At 42.5% G+C, this 26,159-nt stretch overlaps 2 protein-coding genes across 2 annotated transcripts in view; both read right to left on the reverse strand.

The window, feature by feature from the left end:
- Positions 1–1,302: 1,302 nt before the first annotated feature.
- Positions 1,303–1,932, reverse strand: LOC133242628 (diacylglycerol kinase kappa-like). The gene has a single exon (XM_061408795.1). It carries the CDS (start codon positions 1,930–1,932, stop codon positions 1,303–1,305), a length of 630 nt encoding a protein of 209 aa, XP_061264779.1.
- Positions 1,933–6,440: 4,508 nt separating this feature from the next.
- The window catches only part of LOC133242629 (histone H2B type 1-H-like), a 98,143-nt gene continuing 78,424 nt past the window's right edge, over positions 6,441–26,159 (reverse strand). The window contains exon 2 of the mRNA XM_061408796.1: positions 6,441–6,496. Within this exon, the coding sequence (XP_061264780.1) occupies positions 6,441–6,496 (56 nt within the window). The remainder of the gene's footprint in view (positions 6,497–26,159) is intronic.

The following is a 26,159-nucleotide window of genomic DNA, read 5'->3' on the forward strand; positions in this document are numbered from 1 at the left end:
TTTTTTTAATCTTAATCTCCTGCAGTTCTGTTTTCTTTCTTTTGAAACCTGTGCACTTTTTTCCCCTGTGAAACTTTTCCCTTCATTGTTCCTCTTTTTCGCAAATTCAAGCCTCCCTATTCGTAACTCAGGAAGCAACCAGCGCTTCCATTTCCATTTTAAGATGACAACCTCTGTCTCCCATTCCCCTACATTCTACAAGTGTGCGGTCCAGAGTGACAGGATTCTGAGCCTTGTCCCTATGCCCTGCTAAGCAGCAGGTTGGTGTGGTGTGTTGTTTCTGTGTTTTGTATTGTTTTTCTTTGGGGCTAAGCTCAATGAAGGTGTATGTATACATTATTATGATTTTCACAATCTTGTGGAACGAAGTTTAGGAAAACGAAGAGTAGGGGGAGCACAAAGAAAGCATGAGAGACAGACTCCTGAAGATCAGACGCCGTTTTGGGGGTTTCAAGGTCCAAAGAAAGACCGAAAACCTTCTTTCTTCCCCCTCCCCCCTTAGCGGGAGGATCCCGGTGAAGTGCAACATTTACAAAGGCGTCTCTGAAGACTGGAAGAGAGGAGGGTTCCCATTCACACGCTCTCAAATATCAACTCCTATTTTCCTGTCCTTAAACCAGGACTCCTGTACCATTTCAACTGGCACCAGTGCGGGATGCCAGTCGCCCGCTTGTGACGCGGCCCATCACTGTAACACTGTGTTTGCACCTACCTGACGGGAAATCCTGCAAACAGATGGAATGGTGGCTTCGACGCACGCATGCTCTCCCAGTCCTCTCGGGCGAACCCTGCCCTTCCCCTGCAGTGCGCGTGGGCGCCGCCCAACCCCTAATCCCCACCCGAATCGACTACCAGCGCCCAGCGGGCAACAGAGACTCCGGGCCCTTCCCTGGAGCGCTGCCAGTTGCGCCCGAGCTGAGGACTCCCTCTCCAGTGGCAGGGAGGGGGTCAAGCAAACGACTGCGGCTCCACAGCTTGGGCCTCTGCGGCAGTGACCGCGGCTAATAGGTGTATCCCACTGCCCCCACTCAATCCCATCCCTGGGTACCGTGGACCGGCCGCTAACACCTCTCTAGGTCTCTTTCGCTCCCTGGGTCATCTTCCTCTTCTTTTTCAAGATATAGGCGCTCACCGCACTGTCACTTCTCATAGGAAACACTGCTCTGACTCCCAACCGGTGCTATCACCCCCGTTTCTAGACCCCTAACAGCCCACTCTCACTTCCACATGTTGCTTCCCGCCTCCCAACCGCTTCCCTCTTCCCTGGGCTCCCACATCCCCGCATCTTTCCGAGCATCTTTGCTAGTCCGTGGCAACCAAATGGGATGCTAAGGGTGCCCAGAGTCCCGAAAGCAGGATAGCCATACGGCCTCGCCTGGCTACGAGCCCTCCCGCCCCAGGGGGTCTTTTTCTTACCTTTATACTGGACAGTGGCACTGGCACTGGTGTTCGCGGCGTTGGCGAGGTCCTTAGACCCTTCTCTGGAGCGACCACCGGACACTGCAATAAATGTGGTGCTGGGCTCTGCTCCAGACGGGACACTTGAGCCGGCTCAGGGCAGGACTCTGTGGCTGGTTCTCTGGCTGGTACTGGGGCCGGCTCGGGGGCCGGTTCTACGGCTGGTACTGGGATCGGCTCAGGGTCTGGATCTGGGGCTGGTTCTCTATCTGGTTCTAGGATCGGTTCTGTGTCGAGTTCTGAGGCTGGTTCTGGGGTCGCCTCCGGACCAGGTTCTGGAGCAAGCTCTGGACAGAACTGCGGTGCCGGTTCCGGCGAAGGCGCGCGGAGCAGCCGAGGAGCCCGCGCCGGTGGCGACGGCAGGAGCAGCGGCTGCGGCGGCGGCCACGGCGGCGGCGGCTCTGGAGATTCCGCGGGCTGCTCTCCATCCTGAGGCGGGGCAGTGCCCTGGGCCGCCGCAGCTCCGCGGTCCATGGCCGCACACCGCCTCAGGTCCGGGCAGCGGGCGCCCTTGAATTCGGAGAGCTAAAGTACCCTCGGGCGCCCCGCCCACCCGAGTTCAACAACCCCTTTCAAGGTGCCAAACTTTCCCCCGCCCCGCTCCATGGCTGGCTCTGCTCTGAGGTCTAACCGGGGGATGCTCGGCGTCTCCCAGTGCTGGAACACGCCCCTCGGTGAGCGCACACCTCTTCGTAAGCAGCCACGGGCCGGATGGGCGGGAAGCGGAGGGGCTTGAGAACGCGGACTGGACAGAGCGCTTGATGACCTCCTAGCGACGCGCGGGAGGGGAGGGGGAAGACACAAAGGGGAGGGGGAGTGGGGAGGCGTTGAGAGGGGGGTGTTGGAGCCCCGCTGTGTTTAACCCTTTAGTGACGCAAATGCGAAAAAAATAAAAAATAAAAAGCTAAAAGCGAACTTGAGGGTCTTTGCAATCCCCCTTACCACCCAGCTGTGAGCTGCTGCTCAGGTCGGCTTCCATCCTGTGACTGCTCTCTCACCTCAGCAGCAGGTGAACCTAGCCTCGGACCAACCTCTTGCCCCCCATCTCCAAGCCTCTGTGGGCAAGTAATCCTTTTTTTTCTAACCAGGGAAAAGAAATTAGGTGGCACGGGGTTGGGGGTGTGTGTATCTCTCTCTGTGTCTGTGTATGTGTTCAGTCTTTGGGGTTGAAGTAAAATGGGTGTGTGTGTGGTCAATCTTTTGCATTGAAGTAAAATTTGTCCCCTGTCTCAGTTTTTGCATTTCTGACCTTTGCCAGATCCAAGAGGTTTGCCGTAGGGTACAGGGTTTGAGAGTGCTTCGGGAAACGTGTGTTATGAAACTGGGCGACAGCCCTGGCTTTCCGCAGCCCGCGGATGTAGCCCAAGAACCAGACAAGAGTGCCCGGGTAGCGGCGGCTTGGTTGTGCTCTCCTGAGCTGAGGCTGCCCGGGTATCCGCAGCGATCCGCCGGGCGTCTGTCTGGCTCGCCTTTACGGTAGGAGACTGCCTTTTGCTTTTAGCTGGACTTGTCAGGTTTCAGGAGGACTTTTTACTGAACTTGTTAATGTGTGTGTGTGCATCTTGGGCTGAGGAAATTCACTGCAACACTCACACCTTTTTCACCTCCTGATACCTCCGAAGCATACTCTTGCAAAAAAGAGCGGCCGGTGCCTGCCGCATCACCCTTCCCACCGCATCTGGAGACTTTAGAAGCTCTCTCGATTGTTAGTCATGTACATGTTCACGTACATACAAACTATCACCTCAGTCAGAGCTAGACTTTAGATGCTAATATACTGAAAAATTGCAATTAAAAATTGAGATGACAGCTCGTTAAGTCACTGCTCTGTGGGAGTGGGGGAAGGAGCACCTATAAACCTAATTTGAAATATGACAATTGAATTAATCTCTGACACACATAATGCTGCTGTTGTGGATGGCAGCCCTTCTTTTGCAGCCCCTCCTTTCCCCGTTTCCTCCCAGACCATATCCTCCACTAATCCCTCTTCTTTTGCTAACTGACAGTGACCCACCCGGAATTTTCTAGAATCTGCAACATTTTTCTGTTTCCCACACCACATCCCAGCACTAAATATTAATAATATTTGCTTTATTATTATTATTAACACCTCAGAAGACAGTCTCCCCTATCCCCGTCCAAAGACCAGAATCTCTGATGAGAGCTGCATTTCCCAGATCCTCACTGCAGCATCCCAGCCTCAACCCACTCTTCTGGAGAAGGGTTACACTGCTTGACAGCTACTAAGCTACCACAGGGACCATCTCTAACCTCTGGGGCTGGAGAAGTCCAGGGGAGGTGAACCTTTTCTATCAAGTTCTTCACTGATGGCAGAACTCCTTCCAGTAAATCCACACAGACGGTTCATCCTCTTCATCCTCCTTGGGGTTTTCTTCCTCTTTCCTATCCCTTACTCAAGCAGCCAAGCTGCTTTTACCCCTAAGGGTTCAGGACTGAACATACAGATGCCAGACCTGACCAGCCAGTAAGCCTATGCTTGGAGCTCACTTCTTGGGCTTTTAGGCTTTGGTGAAATCTCTAACCTTAGAAAGGGCCATTATCTCACATTTAAATCTTATTTTCACTAGGCCCTGGCATATTAGAAGAGCTGAAGGCAGAGGAGTCATTGAGTAGAATGACCTCTTGGGTTAGAGAGTGATGGGGTGCAGTTTGGCATAGACCAGGTGTCATCAAGCAGGGCACCACCAGAGGAAAACTTGGAGCTATTGCTTTATATATGTTAATTGATACTCTTGTCTATTCTTCTATATTTAATCACAAGGAGTCCAAAATGTATGATGTAAAGTCTCGCTGCAAGGTTAGTTTGAGGGTGAATGTTAAAATAGTTGTTTGTGGGTGACTTTTGCTCCATTAGGGTGTGTTACTAGAGATATATTGGCTAGATTGTATTATGATTAATTTAATAGAAAGTTCTCAGCACATCAGAAGCTGCCTTATTGCCTTATGTGTCAGCAGTGTTTTGTTTTGCTTTTTATTCCCTCATCAGCTCAGTGTTGAATGCAGTGCTTTGCATGGGACCACGGTTTGCAGCGGAGTGGGGCGGGGGAGAGAAGGGGAGGGTGGTTAGAATGGATTGATTGGTGCTTGAGTTAGGGAGACACTTCTGCTGTATCTTATCTATACCTTCCTCTCCCCCATAGTCTACTGGTCTCCTAGAGAGAAAGTTTTACTTGGATGCTTGTGTATTTTCTTTAAAACGTAACCCAGTGCTGAGGCCATAGTAAGGATTCAGGAAATGTCTGCTAAATGGATGTGCAGCTTACCAGTTAGGATGTCTTTCTCCTCTGAATTGCTTCTAAAAAGTATTTGATATTCCAGATGATTGATGATCTCCTAAGAGGCTCTTTTCTAATTCAACAATACTGACAAAAGGGCCAAGAGCTACATAAGAGTAAGAATGACGACCATCTCCACAGAGGCTTGAGTGGACATGATTCTGTGTGTCCCAGGGCAGACATGGTCCCTCAGCTGGGACTTTTTGGCATGTTATATATGTTACCCAATTGGGCAGGATGAAGGATTTATCAGTATGGTGGGCTCATACCTTTGGGTATGCAATATGCTACCTCACCCCCACCCCTAGCATTTATCCCACTTCCACACAAAATAAAGTAAATCCAAGTCAAAACAGAGATCCTTGATTCCAGGCTTGTTAGAAATTCTGGAGAGGCAAAGTAGAGAAAACCCAAGAAATGTGGCCAAATTAAAGCTCTTATTACTCCTTTTTTTCATTTTCTTTTCACTATTGAGTGAGAGTGTGACACTGCTGAGCTAAGTGGAAGCCCCTTTTTCCCTTGACCCATAGCTTCAATTTTCCTAAACCTTCCCTTTTAGAGCAATTTGGGGATGAAATAGGTGCCTTTACTGAGTCTTAGCTGCCAGTCTCCCCCACTTCTGCCACCTTGGCAATGTGAAAAGCCAAAATAACAACCTTTAGAATACTCTACTAAATAAAATAAAGAGATGGGATGAAGAACAGTGTTTACTGAGGAAGGTAGAGGATTCAGACAATTAATTTCAATGGGATTAACATGCAAACCCATTATCTTTCACTTGCTCTAGTCCCATAGGATTTAATTGATCCAAGATTGGGGGTTTAAGAGTTAATATCTTGTATTCATATAGAGCCTTTGCTTTCTAAAGTACATTCACATGTATTATCTCACTTGAGCCTCACAGCAAATGTGTGAGGCAAAGCAAGTCTGGACTTCCATTCCACATCCCTCTAACCTTTTACAGATGAGAAAACACAAGTCCATTGAGATTAAATGATATGTCTTAGGTCACAGAGATAATTAGTGGTGGAACAGACATTTAGAACTTGTGTCACTCAACTCCCAGAGTGTAGTGCTGAGTTGGGGTTTGTGAGACAGGGGCTGCATGAATCCTCTCCATCACAAAGCAGGAACCCTGCTTTAATGCCCTTCTATTTCTTGAGCCTGTAAGAGGAGCAGTGATTCTTACATTTTTACCTTTAGGTTTCTCAGCTCTCACTCTTTCTCTCGATGGTAGTTAATGATCTGTAGCCAACCTCACTATAGGAGGCCCCTGCTTAGAGGAATCTTTTTGAATATGTATGTAATATAATAATTCACCCAGTGTGTACTTGTTTTATTGGTTCTGTTTTTTATTTTCTTGAGTGAAGCATTCCACAGTTAAGATTTAACTGGCATTTACTGCCAGTCCGAGGTATATACAGCCCTTTTAGCCGCGATGGGGAAGGAGAAGATGGAGCAGAAATATTAGACAATGTCCTTTCCCTCAGGAATTTTTAGAACTTGGTGATTGAAACAGGACAAATACAGGTGAAAAGAAATCCAAGCACAGATGTCAGTTTATGATTATGACTTCACACTTTGTGCACATGGGGTGTAGCAGTGGAACAAAGTGTGACAGTGTGGAAAGGAAACTGCAAAGGGAGTCAGGAACTCTGGCTTCAGATTAAGTTGCTACCGCGAAACTTACAGCATGACCTTATACAAATCATTTACTATCTTTGGGCCTAAAGTTTTCTCATCTGAAAAAAGGGGGTGAAGGGATAAAGTTGAACTTGATCAGCTAGCTTTAAAGTCTGTTCTAGCACAAAATATCACTAATCCTGTAAATGAATCAGAGAAAGCTTCTTGGAAGAGAGCATACTTGAAGTGGATCTTGAATGATGCAGTTAATATGAATCAATAAGAAGGAAGCTGAAGGGAGAGGAGCAGGGATTGAAACCTGGTGGTAATATGTCATTGGTTGAGGTAGGGGGACCCTACCAAGGACTGATGAAAGATGAATTTAGAGCAGAGTAAGTGTAAGTGGTAGGAAGAAGGCAGGTTGTAAAAGACACTGAATGCCAGACTGAAGGATTTGAAAATTTTATTGTAAAGGTAATTGGGAGTCAATGAATATTGTTTGAGTAGGGGTGACATGGCAAAATGATAAAACTAACTAGTGAGAAAAATTATCCTTGACAGTGCATTTAGTTTTGGAAGCATGTACAAAATCTACTTTGCTCCCTTTGAGTTGGTATCCAGTTAATTTCAGGTCACTTGTGAAATTATGATTCTTTATTTTTGTTGCAGCCTCTAGTTTTGTGTATTTACTGCCAAGGCTTCTGGCCCAACCTGCTTAACCACTTGCCTATACATTTGGATTCAGTCCATAATGGGGTCATTTGACTTCAGTGGGCTCAACATCATAATGGAGTTCCTAATTTGAAATTCTAACCAATAAGGAATGACCAACAGACTAGAGGAGATGAGAGAAAAGTCTTAAGGAGGCAGGAGTGGGATGGTTGTGGACCTGAAAGCAGTTTAAGAGATTGAGGACAATCTGAAGGAGGATAAGAAAAGTGGATCTTTGTAGTATCTTTGACTTACTATGGCTTTAACATGGGGAAAAGCTGATGAGCAACAGCCATCCAGTCAAGAACTGCCAAGGATCTAAACTGAGCTAGGAGTAATAAGAGAAAACAGATTGCTCTAATGCCATAGAGAAAGCAGTAGTGTGACAGATCACAGGTGTGTGGGAGGGTAGGATGAGGGAAAGCAAAGAGCTGATAGCATTCCTGAGGTAATAGTGTTTGGAATGACTAGAAAAGACTCTGTCTTAGAACCCTCATGGTATGACGTCAATAATGGAGGCAAGCAGACAACTGCATTAGTCATTCTCTGTATTTGAGTGTGCATGTTTGTGTCTTTATCCAAAAATGAAAAAAATAGAGATTGTTTTAGTAAGGATTATCCGTGCACGTAATTACTTTATTATCCCACCACTCTCCACAAGCACTTCTTTCTGGCACCAACCTGGTGGGGAGGAATGATGGAAGAGTGAGAAACAGGTAGGGAAAGGAGATTAAGAAAAAGAGAGGCTGGGGAGATCCCTTACAGTCCAGTGGTTAGGACACAGCGCTTTCACTGCCATGGCCCCGGATTCAATCCTTGTTCGTGAAACTAAAAAACGTGTTAGTTGTTCAGTCGTGTGCGACTCTTCATGACCCCATGGACTGTAGCCCACCAGTCTTCTCAGTCCATGGAATTCTCCAGGCAAGGGAACTAAGGTCTCACAAAAAAAAAAAAAAAGACATTGATAGGCAAAACTGCTGTGATGAAAAGAGTTGAGAAGTAAGGGAGATTTCCTTTCTTCCAAAGAATTACCAACTGTGTTCTTAGGGGCCTCATTTTCTCTTCCCTGTAGTTCTCTTCCATTACTGAAAGTTAGCTGGAAATGCACCATTCATCAGCTCTGTGGGAAGAGGGAATTTCAGGAAGTCTTTACACAATTGAAGTGACTTGCAAGGACAAGGTGTCACATAACTCAGGTGTCTTAGATGGAGATTAAAGCATTAAAAGTCATTTCCAGGACCTCTCCATCATCATTCACATTTTAGTTTTAAGTCCCTATCCTGTAGTTGTAACCTTTGGGGTCACTGCCATTTCAGGTAGTGGTTATTACCTTTAAGCACAGTCCACATGCCAGAATGAGGCTGAGTTTCTCTCTTTTTCCTATCTCAACTTCACAGGTCTCTGAAATAACAAGACCCTTTCGCAACTGTGCGTCAGAGCCTTACCTTGGTCGTAGGGGCAAAATTGCAGTTCTCCTTTTCCATTATTTCTACCCAAGGGTTTTGGGGGGCTGCCAGGGACCCTGGCAGGCTACAGTCCATGGAGTTGCAAAGAGTTAGACACGACTGAGCACGGATGCACATTGTAAGATCTAAGAATGGCTTTAGGTTTCTTAAAAGTTAGGAACTAGAACACCATGAAGCAATGTCTTCAAAATTATTTAGGGATATCATGGGATGAGAGCAGTGCCACAAATCTACAGTGCAAACGGGCCATACTGGAGAAATTCAAAAGAATGTCTTCCGAAGTTGAAATTGATAGAAGAGTCAATGTTCTCAATGCTTTCAATCTTCACATATTTGGAGAATATTTAGTTAATTGGGGAACAGGTTACAGATGAAGTAATGTTGAGTATATAGAAAATTAAGAAATTGAATAAACAAGACAAATATCAATGTGCTAGGTAGGCACTTGTTTGAATGCTGAGAATTCAAAAGTAAATTTGACAGACACCATCTCTGCTTAAATAACATTTATTGGGTAGGGGCTTTATGCATTAAGCAAATGCACAAATAAAATGAATGCTGTAGAGATGATAAATGTAATGATGAAAACAAAACAGGATAACGCGATAAAAAGTGACTAGAGGGCTCCTTTGGTCAATATTTTTACTCATTTGCCTAATCCTATTACATATGCAAGGTAGTTTGGAATTACTTCACAAATACACTATCAACAAACCTACTAAGTAAAGTTCAAGATTTTTTTCCTCCAACTTTTGATTTGGCAAGTTTTCAATTCTACAGAAAAGTTGCATGAATAAAATAGTGAACACATATATTCTTCATTAATATTCACCAGTTGTTAACATTTTGCCACAGTTACTTGATATCTATAAACTATAAACTTTCTCTCTCCCTCTCTGCTTTAAATCATTTGGAAATTAATTGCAGACATCATGAACTCCACTCATAAGCATTTTAGCATATATCTCATGAGAACAAAAGCATTCTTGCATATATACTTACCATATTTAATATATATATGTTATATATAATATATATGTAATATATACCATATTTAATTTATATATGTACTTAACATATTTAATATATACATGGTAATATATAATTACCATATTTAGGAATTTTAACAATAACACTATTATCTATTATTTAAACACTATATATTAAAATTTCTCCAGTTGTCCCAATAATGCTCAGTATAGCTTTATAAAAACAGAAATAAAGAGTCAAATCATAAATTGCATGTAACTGTTCTTGTCTCTTTAGTCTCCTTTAATGTAGACTAGTCCCAGCTTTAATTTTTCTCTCATGACACTGACATTTTTGAAGAGCCCAGGTCAGCTGACTTTCAGACTGTTCCTCAATTGGAGTTTGTCTGATTGTGGAAGGCATCTCTAAAGGGGCAACTTTCAGCTGAATCCTGAATGAAAAGAAGGATTCAGCCATGCAAAGATCTGGCGACAGTGATTTCTGGCAGAGGGAATAGGGACCACAAAGGCGCTGAGTTGGAAACAAGCTTGTTGTGTTTGAAGAAGAGAAAGTAGACCAGAGGGGCTGGGGCCTAGATACTGGTGATGCGGGGAATGGTATGAGATAAAGTAAGATAGTTGAACTTGATCAGCTAGCTTTAAAGTCTGTTCTAGCACAAAATGTCACTGATCCTGTGAATGAATCAGAGAAAGCTTCTTGGAAGAGAGCATGCTTGAAGTAAGATAGTTAGACATGATTCAGAGCCCTATACATCATGGGAAAGAGTTAGAATTTTATTCTAATTGCAATAGTAAACTACTAAGAGTTTTAAACAATTTGGTGACATGATACGACTTGAATTTTCTTTTAAAAGTAGTTTTTATTTTCTAAAATTTTTACTTTATATGCAGTTTAAAGAGAGAAAATCATTTGTCACAGCTGTCAGTGTCCCCTGCTCCTATTATGTGCTGTGCTGTGCTGTGCTTACTCTTTGGGACTTCGTGGACTGCAGCCCGCCAGGCTCCTCTGTCCACAGGGATTCTCCAGGCAAGAATACTGGAGTGGGTTGCCATGCCCTCCTCCAGGAGATCTTTCCAACCCAGGTCTCCCACATTGAAGGCAGATTTTTACTGTCTGAGCGATCAGAGAAGCCCACTCCTGTTATCTACCTCCCAAAGGCAACTACTTTCAACCCCTTTAGTCAAATAGCATGCTTATAAAGCTAATGCATAATTTTCAGATTAAAGTATTCTATGGAAAAGGGGAGGTTAGCTCATCATCACCATCAGCCGTCATGTACACACAAACATAAACTTCCCATTTCACCAATTTCCTGGTATAATTATGTCATAATTTAATTACATCCATATTCAGTGTTTATGTTATTATTACTAGGGAAATTCTATTCACAGTAAAGTTATATAGCATGCTGTGATTACCTTTGCTTTCTTGCACATCTGTTTGTTTTTAATGGACCTGATAATTATCTTGTTTATTCAATTTCTTAATTTTCTATATACTCAACATTACTTCATCTGTAACCTGTTCCCCAATTAACTAAATATTCTCCAAATATGTGAAGATTGAAAGCATTGAGAACATTGACTCTTCTATCAATTTCAACTTCGGAAGACATTCTTTTGAATTTCTCCAGTATGGCCTGTTTGCACTGTAGATTTGTGGTACTGCTCTCATCCCATGATATCCCTAAATAATTTTGAAGACATTGCCTCATGGTGTTCTAGTTCCTAACTTTTAAGAAACCTAAAGCCATTCTTATATCTTACAAGGTGCATCCGTGCTCAGTCGTGTCTAACTCTTTGCAACTCCATGGACTATAGCCTGCCAGGCTCCCTGTCCATGGGATTCTCCAGGCAAGAATACTGGAGTGGGTTGCCATTTCCTACTCCACGGGATCTTCCCGACCAAGGGATTGAACCCATGGATACTGCGGCTCTTGCATTGGCAGACAGATTCTTTATCATTGAGCTACCTGGGGTATCTTATAAGTGACCTTCAATTTTTTTCTTCTCTGGAAGTTGTTAGGTTTTTTGTTTTGCCTTTAATATGCAATATCACACTGAAATACCCTCAGTTCAGTTCAGTTCAGTCGTTCAGTCCTGTTCAACTCTTTGCGACCCCATGAATCCCAGCACACCAGGCCTCCCTGTCCATCACCAACTCCTGGAATTCACTCACATGCATCGAGTCAGTGATGCCATCCAGCCATCTCATCCTCTGCCGTCCCCTTCTCCTCCTGCCCCCAATACCTCCCAGCATCAGAGTCTTTTCCAATGAGTCAACTCTTCACATCAGGTGGCCAAAGTACTGGAGTTTCAGCTTTAGCGTCATTCCTTCCAAAGAAATCCCAGGGCTGATCGCCTTCAGAATGGACTGGTTGGATCTCCTTGCAGTCCAAGGGACTCTCAAGAGTCTTCTCCGACACCACAGTTGAAAAGCATCAATTCTTCCGTGCTCAGCTTTCTTCACAGTCCTAGTAGTGCTTATCTATTTTCTTCCATTGTGGTGGGCATTTTTTGGGCCCTTTAAAATTTAAAACTGTCCTTTAAATTATGATAAATTTTCTTTATTTATTTCATATTTTTTCTCTCCAATTTTTCTGACTTATTTTTTGGAAGTCATGTTATTCTTATATTGAGCTTCCTGCACTGATCTTGTAATTTGCTTATATTTTATTTTCTATCTCTTTTTATCTCTATGTCTGTTTTACTTCTGAAAGATTTCCTCAGTTTTATCTTCCAAACCTTCTGCAATACTGACACTGGCTACCCAGAGTTAGCACAGACTTCACTGGTTAGGTGCACAGTTTCCAATAAGATCACCCTCCTTTGATACACCAGCCAAAATTCAGGGGTCTCCATGTGACTCACATTTCTGACCAACTGATTACAAACTTAGGGGTTCCCAGTATCCCCTCAGATTTGGTAATTCCCTAGAACAACTCACATAACTCAGGAAAGTGCTATGCTTGCAATTACATTTTTATTATAAAGGATGCAAATCAGGACTAGTCAAATGAAGAGATTCATAGGATGAAGTCTGGGTGGGGGAGGGGGGAGTCCCCAAAATGAAGCTTCCATACCCTTCCTCCCATGAGTCCATGGGATCAGGATGCATTGCTTTCCTGGCATTTTGATGTATTCAATCAATCAGGAAGCTCACCTGAGCTTTCCTGTCCAGAGTTTTTAGTGGTTTCATTATGTAGATATGTTTGGTTGAATTATGAACTCAATCTCCAGCTCTCCATTCCCTCCCCAGATATCAAGTTGGACTTATATAATTGGCTCAAAGCCCTGCCTCTCTAGTCACATGGTTGGTCATTCCAGCATGGCCGGCTCCCATCCTGAAACTATCTACAGTCATCCCATCAGTTACCTAATTAGCATAAATTTCGGCACAGTCCCAGAGGCCTACCATGAATAACAAAGACAATCTTATCACTCAAGAAATTCCAAGAGTTTAGAAGCTCCATCCCAGGATCCTGGGATAGAGACCAGACAGATTCCTTATTTTATGACAATTTCTAATAAGAAATTCAAAAGCAGGAATTTTTAAGACTAATTTGTTTTCTGAGTGTTCTCTCCCCCCGCCCTTATGTATCATCCTGTTCTTGGTTGGTGGAGGCATCAGCTTCTGGAATTTCTTTGAGGATAATATTTTCTTTCTCTCCCTATTTCTTTTAAGTTTTTGATTTATTTGTTGGTTTAGATCTCTACCTTGATATCAGAGACTTTTCTCAGATACCTCATCATCCTTAGCTTCCTGCTCATATTTATGAATAAGTTCCTAAAAATTGTGATTAGAAGATCAGGGTGCTTATTGAGACTTGTAGACTATCTCAGTACACAAATTTTCTATTGCTGTATAACAAATTACCACAAACTTTGTGGCTTAAAATGACACATTGATTATCTCACAGTTTCTATGCATCCAGAGGGGTAGAGCATAGCTGGGTCTTTTGTTCAAGGTCTCACAGGGTGAATCAAGGTGTGGGTCAAGATGCATTCTCATCTAAAAATTTGGGGAAGAATTTGCTTTCAGACTCATTCAGTTTTTTGGCAGAATTTATTTCCTTGTGATCATATACTTGAGGACTCTGGCTTATTGCTAGCTATTGGCTGAAGGTCGTCCTTAGGTCCTGGAAGCCACCCACAGTTCCTTAAGGCTGCTGGCAGTTCTTTGCCATGTGGAGTTCTTTGCCATGTGGAATTACCCAACATGACTTCTGATTTCATTTAGTTCAGAAGAAGAGACTCTGGCTCCAATCTGCTAAGCAGAACCTTATATATCATAACTTAAAGATGGGAATGAATCACCTTTGCCATATTCCATTGGTTAGAAGCAAGTCACAGGTTCAACAGCATTTAAGAAAAGAAAATTATACACAGGCATGAATATCAGGAGGTGGGACTCATTGACAATCACCTTAGGGTCTATCTACCATGAGAAGCTTCACTGCAAGATGATCTGGTTGGGTCATTTCATTGGACAACCACATATGCCAGCGTGTTTAAGTCTTTTCTTAGATTTCTCATATTCTTAAAGGAGAATATTCCAATACTCTGCCTAACAGCTGACTGCCAACATTCTGAGAACCAAGTGAGATAAGGGACTAGGGGTCTCAACCATCAAAATGTGAAATTTTTAAGTTTTCCATATAATACCTCTGCCTCAGCTATGCTCAATGCTTCCCCAGTCCAGAGAACTTATGTTTTACTCTCTCTAGAGAATAAACTTCACATCTTCTGGTAGGGAGGAGGGCAGAGACAATCACCTAACTGTGAAGTTTTTTAGGGGATCTTGTGATCTAACTGCTTAATAAAAGTTTCAAGTAATACTCTTCTTTTAAACCTCCCATTCACCTTCACTTATAGAAGTACTGATACCACTGATTGCTAAGCCTTTGGAGGTTCTTTGTTTCGAGTTGTGAACTTACCAACTTCCCCCACTGCCAGTTTTGGATTCAATTTCCTCCGGTATGCAAAGGCAGTTTTTCTTGTATTTCTATTTTCTAGCTCAAAAAAATATATATATTGTTATCATCATTTCTTCCCTAATTACTGTCTTTGAGTTTGCCAAAGGAGTGGAGGTAAATGTGTATGTTCAAATTTTTATGGTCAGTGGGATGTTACGATTTACATGCTAAGAAGATTACACTGACCTTTTTGTGAAGAATAGACTATGAGGGAGGGATAAGAGAAGGTGGGAGAGCAATTAGGTAGCCAGTCAAGAGCTACTTAAGAGGAGAAATAGAGCTTGATGGTAGATTGAGTGTGTGTGTGTGTGTGGTGCATGTATGAGAGGGGATGGGGAGAGAGAGAGATGTCACTGATGACTCTCAAGCTCGTGTAGCAGGATGGATGGTACATTTCATCTATTTCTTGATTTACTGTCAGGTTGTTTTCCAGGACTGCTATCAACTCACTTGTCTCCCCTCACTACCACAATTGATGTCACCAGAGAACTGACTCAGAGAAATCTAACATTGCCAGGAACACAGTAACCATGTTAAATTAAGTTATCTTAATTTAAACAGCACCACCAGCAACAACAACTGCAACAATCGCTCCCATTTATGGAGTAATTATTATAAGCCTTGTTAAACCCTCTATATATATTATTTCATTTAATTTCCCCAACAGCCCTGGGAGATAAATACCAACTATGGTTTATTACTGTTGGATCCTTCAAGTGGATACTTTCTAAATCAATCAAGGTCTGGGGAGAATAATTTTCCCTACAAATTGTGTCAGATCTCTAGAAGTGATAAAAGGGCATTACATTAGCCATTGTCATTCTTAATCATTTGCTGTACACTCCAAACCTGTGGTAAGAGACATCTGCTCTTTATCAATTCTCCCTCCCCTGCCCATAAACCACTTCCTCCCATTCTTGCCTTGCCATTCTTTCCTTTTTAAATCCTTTCTTATGCTTTATTCCATCTGCAGCACAGAACTGCAGCCTTATTCTACTCCACAACTTCTTCATAGGAGAAATAGAGACTTAGAATAGAGATGAAGAGGACTTTGCAAGCTAATGTACAATTTTGGGAATAAAGCACTTAAGAATGGAAATGTCTTAAATTGTTCACGTGAACATAGCTTGCAGGAAGACAAACAAGGGGATCTGGGAGAAGTGATTTTAATGCAATTTGGAACTTTTCCTGAGCTTCTTGAGAAGTGGAATAGTTGGGAGAACTGGGAATAGACAGTATACACTAAATTAATTCACCATTAATTACTTGGGGTTGTGACCCTTGGGAAAACCTAGGAGGATGTCTTAGTCAGCTTGGGTTGCCATAACAAAATGTAATTAACGGGTTGACATTATTAAACAATAGGAATTTATTTCTCACAGTTCTGTAGGCTGGGAGTCTGAGATCAAGATGGCTGGGTTCTGGTGAGAGCTCTCTTCCTGGCTTGCAAATGGCTGCCTCCTCACTATGTCCTCATACAGTGAAGAGAGAGCAAGCTTTCTGTTGTCTCTTCTTTGAAGGGCATTAATTCCTCCACCCTCAAGACCTCATTTTTTAAAAAATTAATTTATTTTTTATTGAAGGATAATTGCTTTACAGAATTTTGCCGTTTTCTGTCAAACCTCTCCAAACAAACTCTCAAGACCTCATTTAAGCCTAATTACCTCCCAGAGGCCCCACCTCCAAATATCATCACATTAGGGGTTAAGGCTTCAGCATTATGAATTTTCATGAGACACAATTCAGTACATGGCGGAAGACCAAACTGTTTTGTGGGGTCCTCATCGAACCTCCCCCTTCTTGCAGTGTTAATCAGTAGAGTGAGAACACAAGGCACTGAAAACAAAGTCAGGTTGTTGTCTCAAACACAGGTGAGGTTTGCATGCATGTCCATGTTTTCCTAGGTACCACTAGCTATGGCAGTGCTTGTAGAGATGACTCACTCTTTGCCTTTAACCATTTTGTTTCTGCTGAGTTCTGGTTAGATTTTTAGTCTTTCTCTGTAAATCTCATTCTTCTGTACTATATTAAGCTTCATCAAGACATACTTCTGGTATGATGATAAAAGAGATGACTAGATTGATTGACTACATACTGAAATATCATATATTTTCCTCCCTTGATAAAGGTCTTTTTTTATTTGACTAGTAAAGGTGGATGAGTGGAAGTCAGAGGATAGAGTTCTTAAAAGAGATTTGACTTCTTTGGAGACAAGAATGATGAGGGAAGATTTTGTAATCTTGACTACATCACATATGTGCTCTCTCTCTCTCCTCCATGGAAACTGAAATGTGTGAATGAGACTCAAGAAGTCAACTAATCCTGACTCCCCAACTCCACTCCCACCTCCACCACTAGCCTTAAGGGTGAATGTTTTTCTTCTGCACTGAGAATGAAGGTACTAAAGAATGAAAAAAAAATCACAGTGCCATAAGTAACTAAGTAACTTATTTTCTGGGTTATTATAGTTTAGGTTGCTGCTATAGAATCTTCCATTATTGCCCTAGGCACCTTTAGAGTAGAGTTCATGTAGCCATTGACTGTGAACCCAGACATTTGAGTTTCAACTAATTAATGAGTCTCAGTGCATGCATGCAACTCTGGGTAGGGAGTAGTTTGTATTAATTTTCTTTTTGGCTTAGTGCCTGTTTAGGCAGTCAACCATATTCACCCTTTCACCATGCACCTATTGAGCATCTACTCTATGCCAGTTACTGTAATAAGTATTAAAGGTGTAAAGACACATGTGCTGTGTTATCCTCAGTCACTCAGTTGTGTCCAGTCTTTGTGATCCTATGGGAGGGACCCCCCACCCCCACCATAGCCCACCAGGCTCCTCTGTCTATGGGATTTCCCAGGCAAGAATATTGGATTGGGTTGCCATTTCCTTCTCTAGGGGATCTTCCCAACCCAGGGACCGAACCTTTGTCTCGTGAGTCTCCTGCATTGGTTGGGGGATTCTTTACCACTGTGCCACCTACAATTTACTGCCTTCCATACTACTACAGCTTCATAGACAGATCTCTCTTTAAGACAAAAGCATGCACAAATCACTGAAATACAGAATAATAGGATTAGATGCCTAGATGAAATGCTAACTCAGAAGAGGAATAATCTATCTTTGCTCCAGGGGGACCAGAGAAGTGTTCATAAAGGAGGTGACATTTGAGATATGTTTCAAAGAAGGAGAAAAAGGGAAAAGTCATTCCATGCATAAGAAAAGGTATTTGTGAAGAAACAGAAATATAAAGGGGTTTAGAATGTTCAGTGGAGAAGGCAATGGCAACCCACTCCCAGTACTCTTGCCTGGAAAATACCATGGATGGAGGAGCCTGGTAGGCTGCAGTCCATGGGGTCACTAAGAGTTGGACACATGAAAGGCCTGGTCCCCAGTGTCAACTACTATATAGAGGTCAAGAAAGATGATGATAGGAGAAGGGCCCACATGATTCAGTACTAGAGAGCATATTCAGTAGAATTGCACCAGAAGCAACCCAGGCTAAGGGGGTTGAGACACAAATGGGAGGAAAGGAAGTGGAGACTGAGAGATTACCCTTTTGTGTTTACTTTGCATTATGGATTTATAAACATTTCAATAACAACAAAACTTACCCCGAGAGTCTGTTGTACACTGAGATGCAATGATTAGCAATGGATGCTTTTTATCTGAATCTCACATTTAGTATTTATTTTTGTATACTGTACTGTGGTTTGCATAATATACACATAAGTAAAGATACATATATGAGGGTGCTTTGGTTTCTGATAAAGTGAAAGTGAAGTTGCTCAGTCGTGTCCGACTCTTTGTGATACCATGTACTGTAGCCTACCAGCCTCCTCTGTCCATGGGATTTTCCAGACAATAGTACTGGAGTGGATTGCCATTTCCTTCTCCAGGGGATCTTCCCAACCCAGGAATCGAACCTGGGTCTCCCGCATTGTAGACAGATGCTTTACCGTAAGCACAATTACAGTGTAGGAACTCCCATCTGGAGAGTAAGGTTCATAGACCTACTGACTCCTTTGGTTTAAGAAAAGCTTCTACCTACATAAAAAGCTCCCTAACCTAGAGGGAATGTTATTCTGTAGGGTATGAATCTTTCCTGGAATCATCTGAATTAATGCATGCTGAGAATATTGCTCTTTCTGTGTGCTTTTTATAGGCATAAAGACTTTTTTGCAAATCAAGACTGAGGAGCACTTCTGAGTCCATCAGGGATTCTCAAGGCAGTTATGAAGACTAAACTCTGAAATCCATGGAGGAACCATCTCAGACACTGGTGCTTAATCCTTTTCTCACTCTATCACACAAAGAGTGGGGTTGTCTGATTTGCAGTATCAGAAATAATAATTCAGTGATAGCCAAGAAGAGAGATAATAATGATGGACCGCTTTTATTAAATATCCAGACATTGTCCTCGACATTTTACATCAATTAAGTAAATTACTGTGTTCCCAGGATACAGATGTGGAAACAAAGTCAGAGAGGTCAAGTGACTTGTCCTGACAGACACACCAGAAGTGTGGTGGTAAAGGAAGAGAGAAAGTGGAAAGAACAGTTTTGAAGAATACAGGTGTATTTTGCCATTTAACTGAATTCTTATTTGAACTCTGTTTTTTTTTGAAGAAGATGTGGATTGTGTGCCTAGCCCTGTGTCAAGGGAACACTGGGGACGGATAAGAGATGAAAATGGCAGAGTTCCTGACTCTGTGGTGCAAAATGGAGTATTTGATGAGGCAAGAAACAGACATGTAGAAAAGTGAAAACTAAGTGGTGCTTCTTAAAGTTTGGTTGTAAGGCAGTTGCTTGGAACTTAGAGTGCACTTCATATCAGGAACTTGCTAAAGATGGGTAGTATAACAGGTGCTATTTGTAAGCCCTCCCCAGACAGCCATTTTGCTTTTCTGCATTTCTTTTCCATGGGAATGGTCTTGATCCTTGTCTCCTGTACAGTGTCACAAACCTCATTCCATAGTTCATCAGGCACTCTATCTATCAGATCTAGGCCCTTAAATCTACTTCTCACTTCCACTGTATAATCATAAGGGATTTGATTTAGGTCATACCTGAATGGTCTAGTGGTTTTCCCTACTTTCTTCAATTTAAGTCTGAATTTGGCAATAAGGAGTTCATGGTCTGAGCCACAGTCAGCTCCTGGTCTTGTTTTTGCTGACTGTATAGAGCTTCTCCGTCTTTGGCTCCAAAGAATATGATCAATCTGATTTCGGTGTTGACCATCTGGTGATGTCCATGTATAGAGTCTTCTCTTGTGTTGTTGGAAGAGGGTGTTTGTTATGACCAGTGCATTTTCTTGGTAAAACTCTATCACTTTTTGCCCTGCTTCATTCCGTATTCCAAGGCCAAATTTGCCTGTTACTCCAGGTGTTTCTTGACTTCCTACTTTTGCATTACAGTCCCCTATAATGAAAAGGACATCTCTTTTGGGTGTTAGTTCTAAAAGGTCTTGTAGGTCTTCATAGAACCGTTCAACTTCAGCTTGTTCAGCGTTACTGGTTGGGGCATAGACTTGGATTACTGTGATATTGAATGGTTTGCCTTGGAAACGAATAGAGATCATTCTGTCGTTTTTGAGATTGCATCCAAGTACTGCATTTCTGACTCTTTTTGTTGACCATGATGGCCACTCCATTTCTTCTGAGGGATTCCTGCCCGCAGTAGTAGATATAATGGTTATCTGAGTTAAATTCACCTATTCCAGTCCATTTGAGTTCGCTGATTCCTAGAATGTCGACATTCACTCTTGCCGTCTCTTGTTTGACCACTTCCAATTTGCCTTGATTCATGGACCTGACATTCCAGGTTCCTATGCAATATTGCTCTTTACAGCATCGGACTTTGCTTCTATCACCAGTCACATCCACAGCTGGGTATTGTTTTTGCTTTGGCTCCATCCCTTCATTCTTTCTGGAATTATTTCTCCACTGATCTCCAGTAGCATATTGGGCACCTACTGACCTGGGGAGTTTCTCTTTCAGTATCCTATCATTTTGCCTTTTCATACAGTTCATGGGGTTCTCAAGGCAAGAATACTGAAGTGGTTTGCCATTCCCTTCTCCAGTGGACCACATTCTGTCAAATCTCTCCACCATGACCCGCCCATCTTCTTGTGAAAAGAAGAGAAGGGAAAAGCAAAGGAGAAAAGGAAAGATATAAACATCTGAATGCAGAGTTCCAAAGAATAGCAAGAAGAGATAAGAAAGCCTTCTTCAGCCATCAGTGCAAAGAAATAGAGGAAAACAACAGAATGGGAAAGACTAGGGATCTCTTCAAGAAAATTAGAGATACCAAAGGAACATTTCATGCAAAGATGAGCTCGATAAAGGACAGAAATGGTATGGACCTAACAGAAGCAGAAGATATTAAGAAGAGATGGCAAGAATACACAGAAGAACTGTACAAAAAAGATCTTCACGACCCAGATAATCATGATGGTGTGATCACTGACCTAGAGCCAGACATCCTGGAATGTGAAGTCAAGTGGGCCTTAGAAAGCATCACTATGAACAAAGCTAGTGGAGGTGATGGAATTCCAGTTGAGCTATTCCAAATCCTGAAAGATGATGCTGTGAAAGTGCTGCACTCAATATGCCAGCACATTTGGAAAACTCAGCAGTGGCCACAGGACTGGAAAAGGTCAGTTTTCATTCCAGTCCCAAAGAAAGGCAATGCCAAAGAATGCTCAAACTACCGCACAATTGCACTCATCTCACACACTAGTAAAGTAATGCTCAAAATTCTCCAAGCCAGGCCTCAGCAATATGTGAACCGTGAACTTCCTGATGTGCAAGCTGGTTTTAGAAAAGCCAGAGGAACCAGAGATCAAATTGCCAACATCTGCTGGATCATCGAGAAAGCAAGAGTTCCAGAAAAACATCTATTTCTGCTTTATTGACTATGACAAAGCCTTTGACTGTGTGGATCACAATAAACTGTGGAAAATTCTGAAAGAGATGGGAATACCAGACCACCTGCCCTGCCTCTTGAGAAATTTGTATGCAGGTCAGGAAGCAACAGTTAGAACTGGACATGGAACAACAGACTGGTTCCAAATAGTAAAAGGAGTTCGTCAAGGCTGTATATTGTCACCCTGTTTGTTTAACTTATATGCAGAGTACATCATGAGAAACGCTGGACTGGAAGAAACACAAGCTGGAATCAAGATTGCCAGGAGAAATATCAATAACCTCAGATATGCAGATGATACCACCCTTATGGCAGAAAGTGAAGAGGAACTCAAAAGCCTCTTGATGAAAGTGAAAGTGGAGAGTGAAAAAGTTGGCTTAAAGCTCAACATTCAGAAAACGAAGATCATGGCATCTGGTCCCACCACTTCATGGGAAATAGATAGGGAAACAGTGGAAACAGTGTCAGACTTTATTTTTCTGGGCTCCAAAATCACTGCAGATGGTGACTGCAGCCATGAAATTAAAAGACGCAACTCCTTGGAAGGAAAGTTATGACCAACCTAGATAGCATATTCAAAAGCAGAGACATTACTTTGCCAACAAAGGTTCGTCTAGTCAAGGCTATGGTTTTTCCTGTGGTCATGTATGGATGTGAGAGTTGCACTGTGAAGAAGGCTGAGCGCCGAAGAATTGATGCCTTTGAACTGTGGTGTTGGAGAAGACTCTTGAGAGTCCCATGGACTGCAAGGAGATCCAACCAGTCCATTCTGAAGGAGATCAGCTCTGGGATTTCTTTGGAAGGAATGATGCTAAAGCTGAAACTCCAGTACTTTGGCCATCTGATGCGAAGAGTTGACTCATTGGAAAAGACTCTGATGCTGGGAGGGATTGGGGGCAAGAGGAGAAGGGACGACAGAGGATGAGATGGCTGGATGGCATCACTGACTCGATGGATGTGAGTCTGGGTGAACTCCGGGAGTTGGTGATGGACAGGGAGGCCTGGCGTGCTGTGATACATGGGATCGCAAAGAGTCGGACATGACTGAGCGACTGATCTGATCTGATCTGATAAAGGTGCATCCACAAATATGATTTGTCCCATGACATAGCTGAAATGCTGTATATTTGTTATAAAAATTAGTATGAGAAATAATGTGCTTTTGTTGTTGTTGTTCAGTTGCTAGGTCATGTCCAAATCTGCGACCTCATGGACAGCAGCAAACTAGTATTCCCTGTCCTTCACTATCTCCTGGAGTTTGCTCAAATTCATGTCCACTGAGTCAGTGATGCTATCCAACCATCTCATCCTCTGTCGCCCTCTTCTCCTTTGCTTTCAGTCATTCCCAGCATTAGAGTTTTTCCCAATGAATGGGCTGTTCATATCAGGTGGCCAAAGTATTGGAGCTTCAGCCTCAGCATCAGTCCTTTCAATGACTATTCAGAGTTGAGTTCCTTTAGGATTGACTGGTTTGATCTCTTTGAGAGTCTCTAAGAGACTCTCAAGAGTCTTCTCTAGACCACAATTTGAAAGCATCATTTCTTGGGCACTTAACCTTCTCTTTAAAGAATGTTTTTAAACATTCTTCTTAAAGAATCTGCCAGCAATGTGGGAGACCTGGGTTCAATCTCTGGGTTGGGAAGATCCATACATGACTACTGGAAAAACTATAGCTTTGACTATATGGACCTTTGTTGGCAAAGTGATGTCTTTGCTTTTTAATATGCTGTTTAGCTTTGTCATAGTTTTCCTTCCAAGGAGCAAGCATCTTTTCATTTCACGGCCACAGTCATTGTCTGAAGTGATTTTGGAGATCAAGAAAATAAAATGGGTCATTGATTCCACTTTATCCCCCTTCCATTTGCCATCAAGTCATGGGGCCAGACGCCATGACTTAGTTTTTTGAATGTTGAGTTTTAAGCAGACTTTTTCACTCTCCATTTTCACCCTCATCATGAGGCTCTTTAGTTCCTCTTCCATTTCTGCCATTAGAGTGGTATCATCTGCATATCTGAGGTTGTTGATATTTCTCCCAGTAATCTTGATTGCAGCCTGTAATTCATCCAGCCCAGCACCTTATGTGATGTACTCTGCTCAGCTCAGTTACTCAGTCGTGTCCAACTCTTTGCCACCCCATAGACTGTAGCATGCTGGGCTTCACTGTCCATCACCAACTCCCAGAGCTTTCTCAAGCTCATGTCCATCAAGTCGGTGATGCCATCCAACCATCTCATCCTCTGTCATCCCCTTCTCCTCCTGCCTTCAAACTTTCCCAGCATCAGGGTCTTTTCCAGTGAGTCAGTTCTTCGCATCAGGTGGCCGAAGTACTGGAGCTTCAGCATCAGTCCTTCCAATGAATATTCAGGACTGATTTACTTTAGGATTGACTAGTTTGATCTCCTTGCAGTCCAAGGGACTCTCAAGAGTCTTCTCCAAGTCCACAGTTCAAAAGAATAAATTCTTCAGTGCTCAGCTTTCTTTATGTTCCAACTCTCACATGCATACATGACTACTGGAAAAACCATAACTTCAACTTGACAGAAGTTTGTCTGAAAAGTAATGTCTGCCTTTTAATATGCTGTCTAGGATGGTCATAACTTTCATTCCAAGGAGCAAGCTGCAGCTACCATCTGCAGTGATTTTGGAGCCCAAGAAAATAAAGTCTGTCACTGTTTCCATTATTTGCCCATCTATTTGCCATGAAATGATGGGACCAGATGCCATGATCTTCGTGATTTGAATGTTGAGTTCTAAGCCAGCTTTTTCACTCTCTTTCACTTTCATCAAGAGGCTCTTTAGTTCTCTTCCCTTTCTGATATAAGGGTGGTGTCATCTGCATATCAGAGGTTATTGATAGTTCTCCCTGCAGTCATGATTCCAGCTTGTGTTGCATCCAGCCTGGCATTTCTCATGATGTATTCTGCATATAAGTTAAATAAGCAGGGTGACAATTTACAGCCTTGATGTACTCCTTTCCCAATTTTGAACCACTCCATTGTTCCATGTAAGGTTCTAACTGTTGTTTCTTGACCCACATACAGATTTCTCACAAAACAGGTAAGGTGGTCTGATATTCCTGTCTCTAAGAGTTTTCCACAACGTGTTGTCATCCATACAGTCAAAGGATTTGGCTTAGTCAATGAAGCAGAAGTGGATGTTTTCTGGAATTCCCTTTCTTTCTCTACGATCCAACAAAGGTTGGCAACTTGGTCTCTGGTTCCTCTGCCTTTTCTAAATCCAGCTTGTACATCTGGAAGTTCTCAGTTCATGTACTGCTGAATCTTAGCTTGAAGGATTTTGAGCATAACCTGGCTGTCATGCAAAATGAGCACAATTGTCTGGTAGTTTGAACATTCTTTGGCACTGCCCTTCTTTGGGATTGAGATGAAAACTGACATTTTCCAGTCCTGTGGCCACTGCTGAGTTTTCCAAATTTGCTGAAATATTGAATGCAAGACTTTAACAGCATCATCTCTTAGGATTTTAAATAGCTCAGCTGGAATTCCATCACCTCCACTAGCTTTGTTTGTAGTAATGCTTCATAAGGCTCCTTGATTTCATACTCCAGGATGTCTGGCTCTAGGTGAGTGACCATACCATCATGGTTATCCCAGTCATTAAGACATTTTTTCGGTACAGTTCTTCTATGTATTATTGCCACCTCTTCTTAATCTCTCTGCCTCTGTTAGGTCCTTAACATTTCTGTCCTTTATCATGCCCATCCTTGCATGAACAGTTCCCTTGATATCTCCAATTTTCTCAAAGAGATCTCTAGTCTTTCACATTCTCTTTGTATTGTTCACTTAAGAAGGCCTTCTTATCTGCCCTTGTTATTCTCTGGTATCCTGCATTCACTTGGGTATATTTTTCCCTTTCTCGCTTGCTTTTCACTTCTCTTCTTTCCTCAGCTATTTGTAAAGCCTTCTCAGCAACCACTTTGCCTTCTTGCATTTCTTTTTCTTTGGGATGGTTTTGGTCACTGCCTCCTATACAATTTTATGAACCTCTGTCCATAGTTCTTCAAGCACTCTGTTTTCCAGATCTAATCCCTTGAACCTATTTGTCACCTCCACTGTATAATCATAAGGAATTTGATTTAGGTCATACCTAAATGGCCTAGTGATTTTCCCTGCTTTTTTAAATTTAAGCCTGGATTTTGCAATAAGGAGCTGATGATCTGAGCCACAGTCAACTTCAGGTCTTGTTTTTGCTGACTGTAAAGGGTTTCTTCATCTTAGGCTGCAAAGAATATAATCAATCTGATTTCAGTATTGACAGTTTGGTGATGTCCATGTGTAGAGTTGTCTCTTGTACTGTTGGAAAATGGTGTTTACTGTGACCAGTGTGTTCTCTTGACAAAACGCTATTAGCCTTTGACCTGCTTCATTTTGTACTCCAAGGCCAAACTTGCCTGTTACTCCAGGTATCTCTTGACTTCCTACTTTTGTGATTGTATCCAAGTACTGCATTTCTGAATCTTTTGTTGTCTATGAGGAGTACTTATTCCATTTTTCCTAAGGGATTCTTGCCCACAGAAGTAGATATAATGGTCATCTGAATTAAATTTACCAATTCCCGTCCATTTTAGTTCACTGATTCCTAAGATGTTGATGTTCACTTTTGCCATCCCCTGCTTGATGACATCCAATTTACCTTGATTCACGGACAAAACATTATCCACCAGAGGAGGGAATGGCAAACTACTCTGGTATTCT

The sequence above is a fragment of the Bos javanicus genome, chromosome X (assembly GCF_032452875.1).
Source record: "Bos javanicus breed banteng chromosome X, ARS-OSU_banteng_1.0, whole genome shotgun sequence".
Lineage (NCBI taxonomy): Eukaryota > Metazoa > Chordata > Mammalia > Artiodactyla > Bovidae > Bos > Bos javanicus.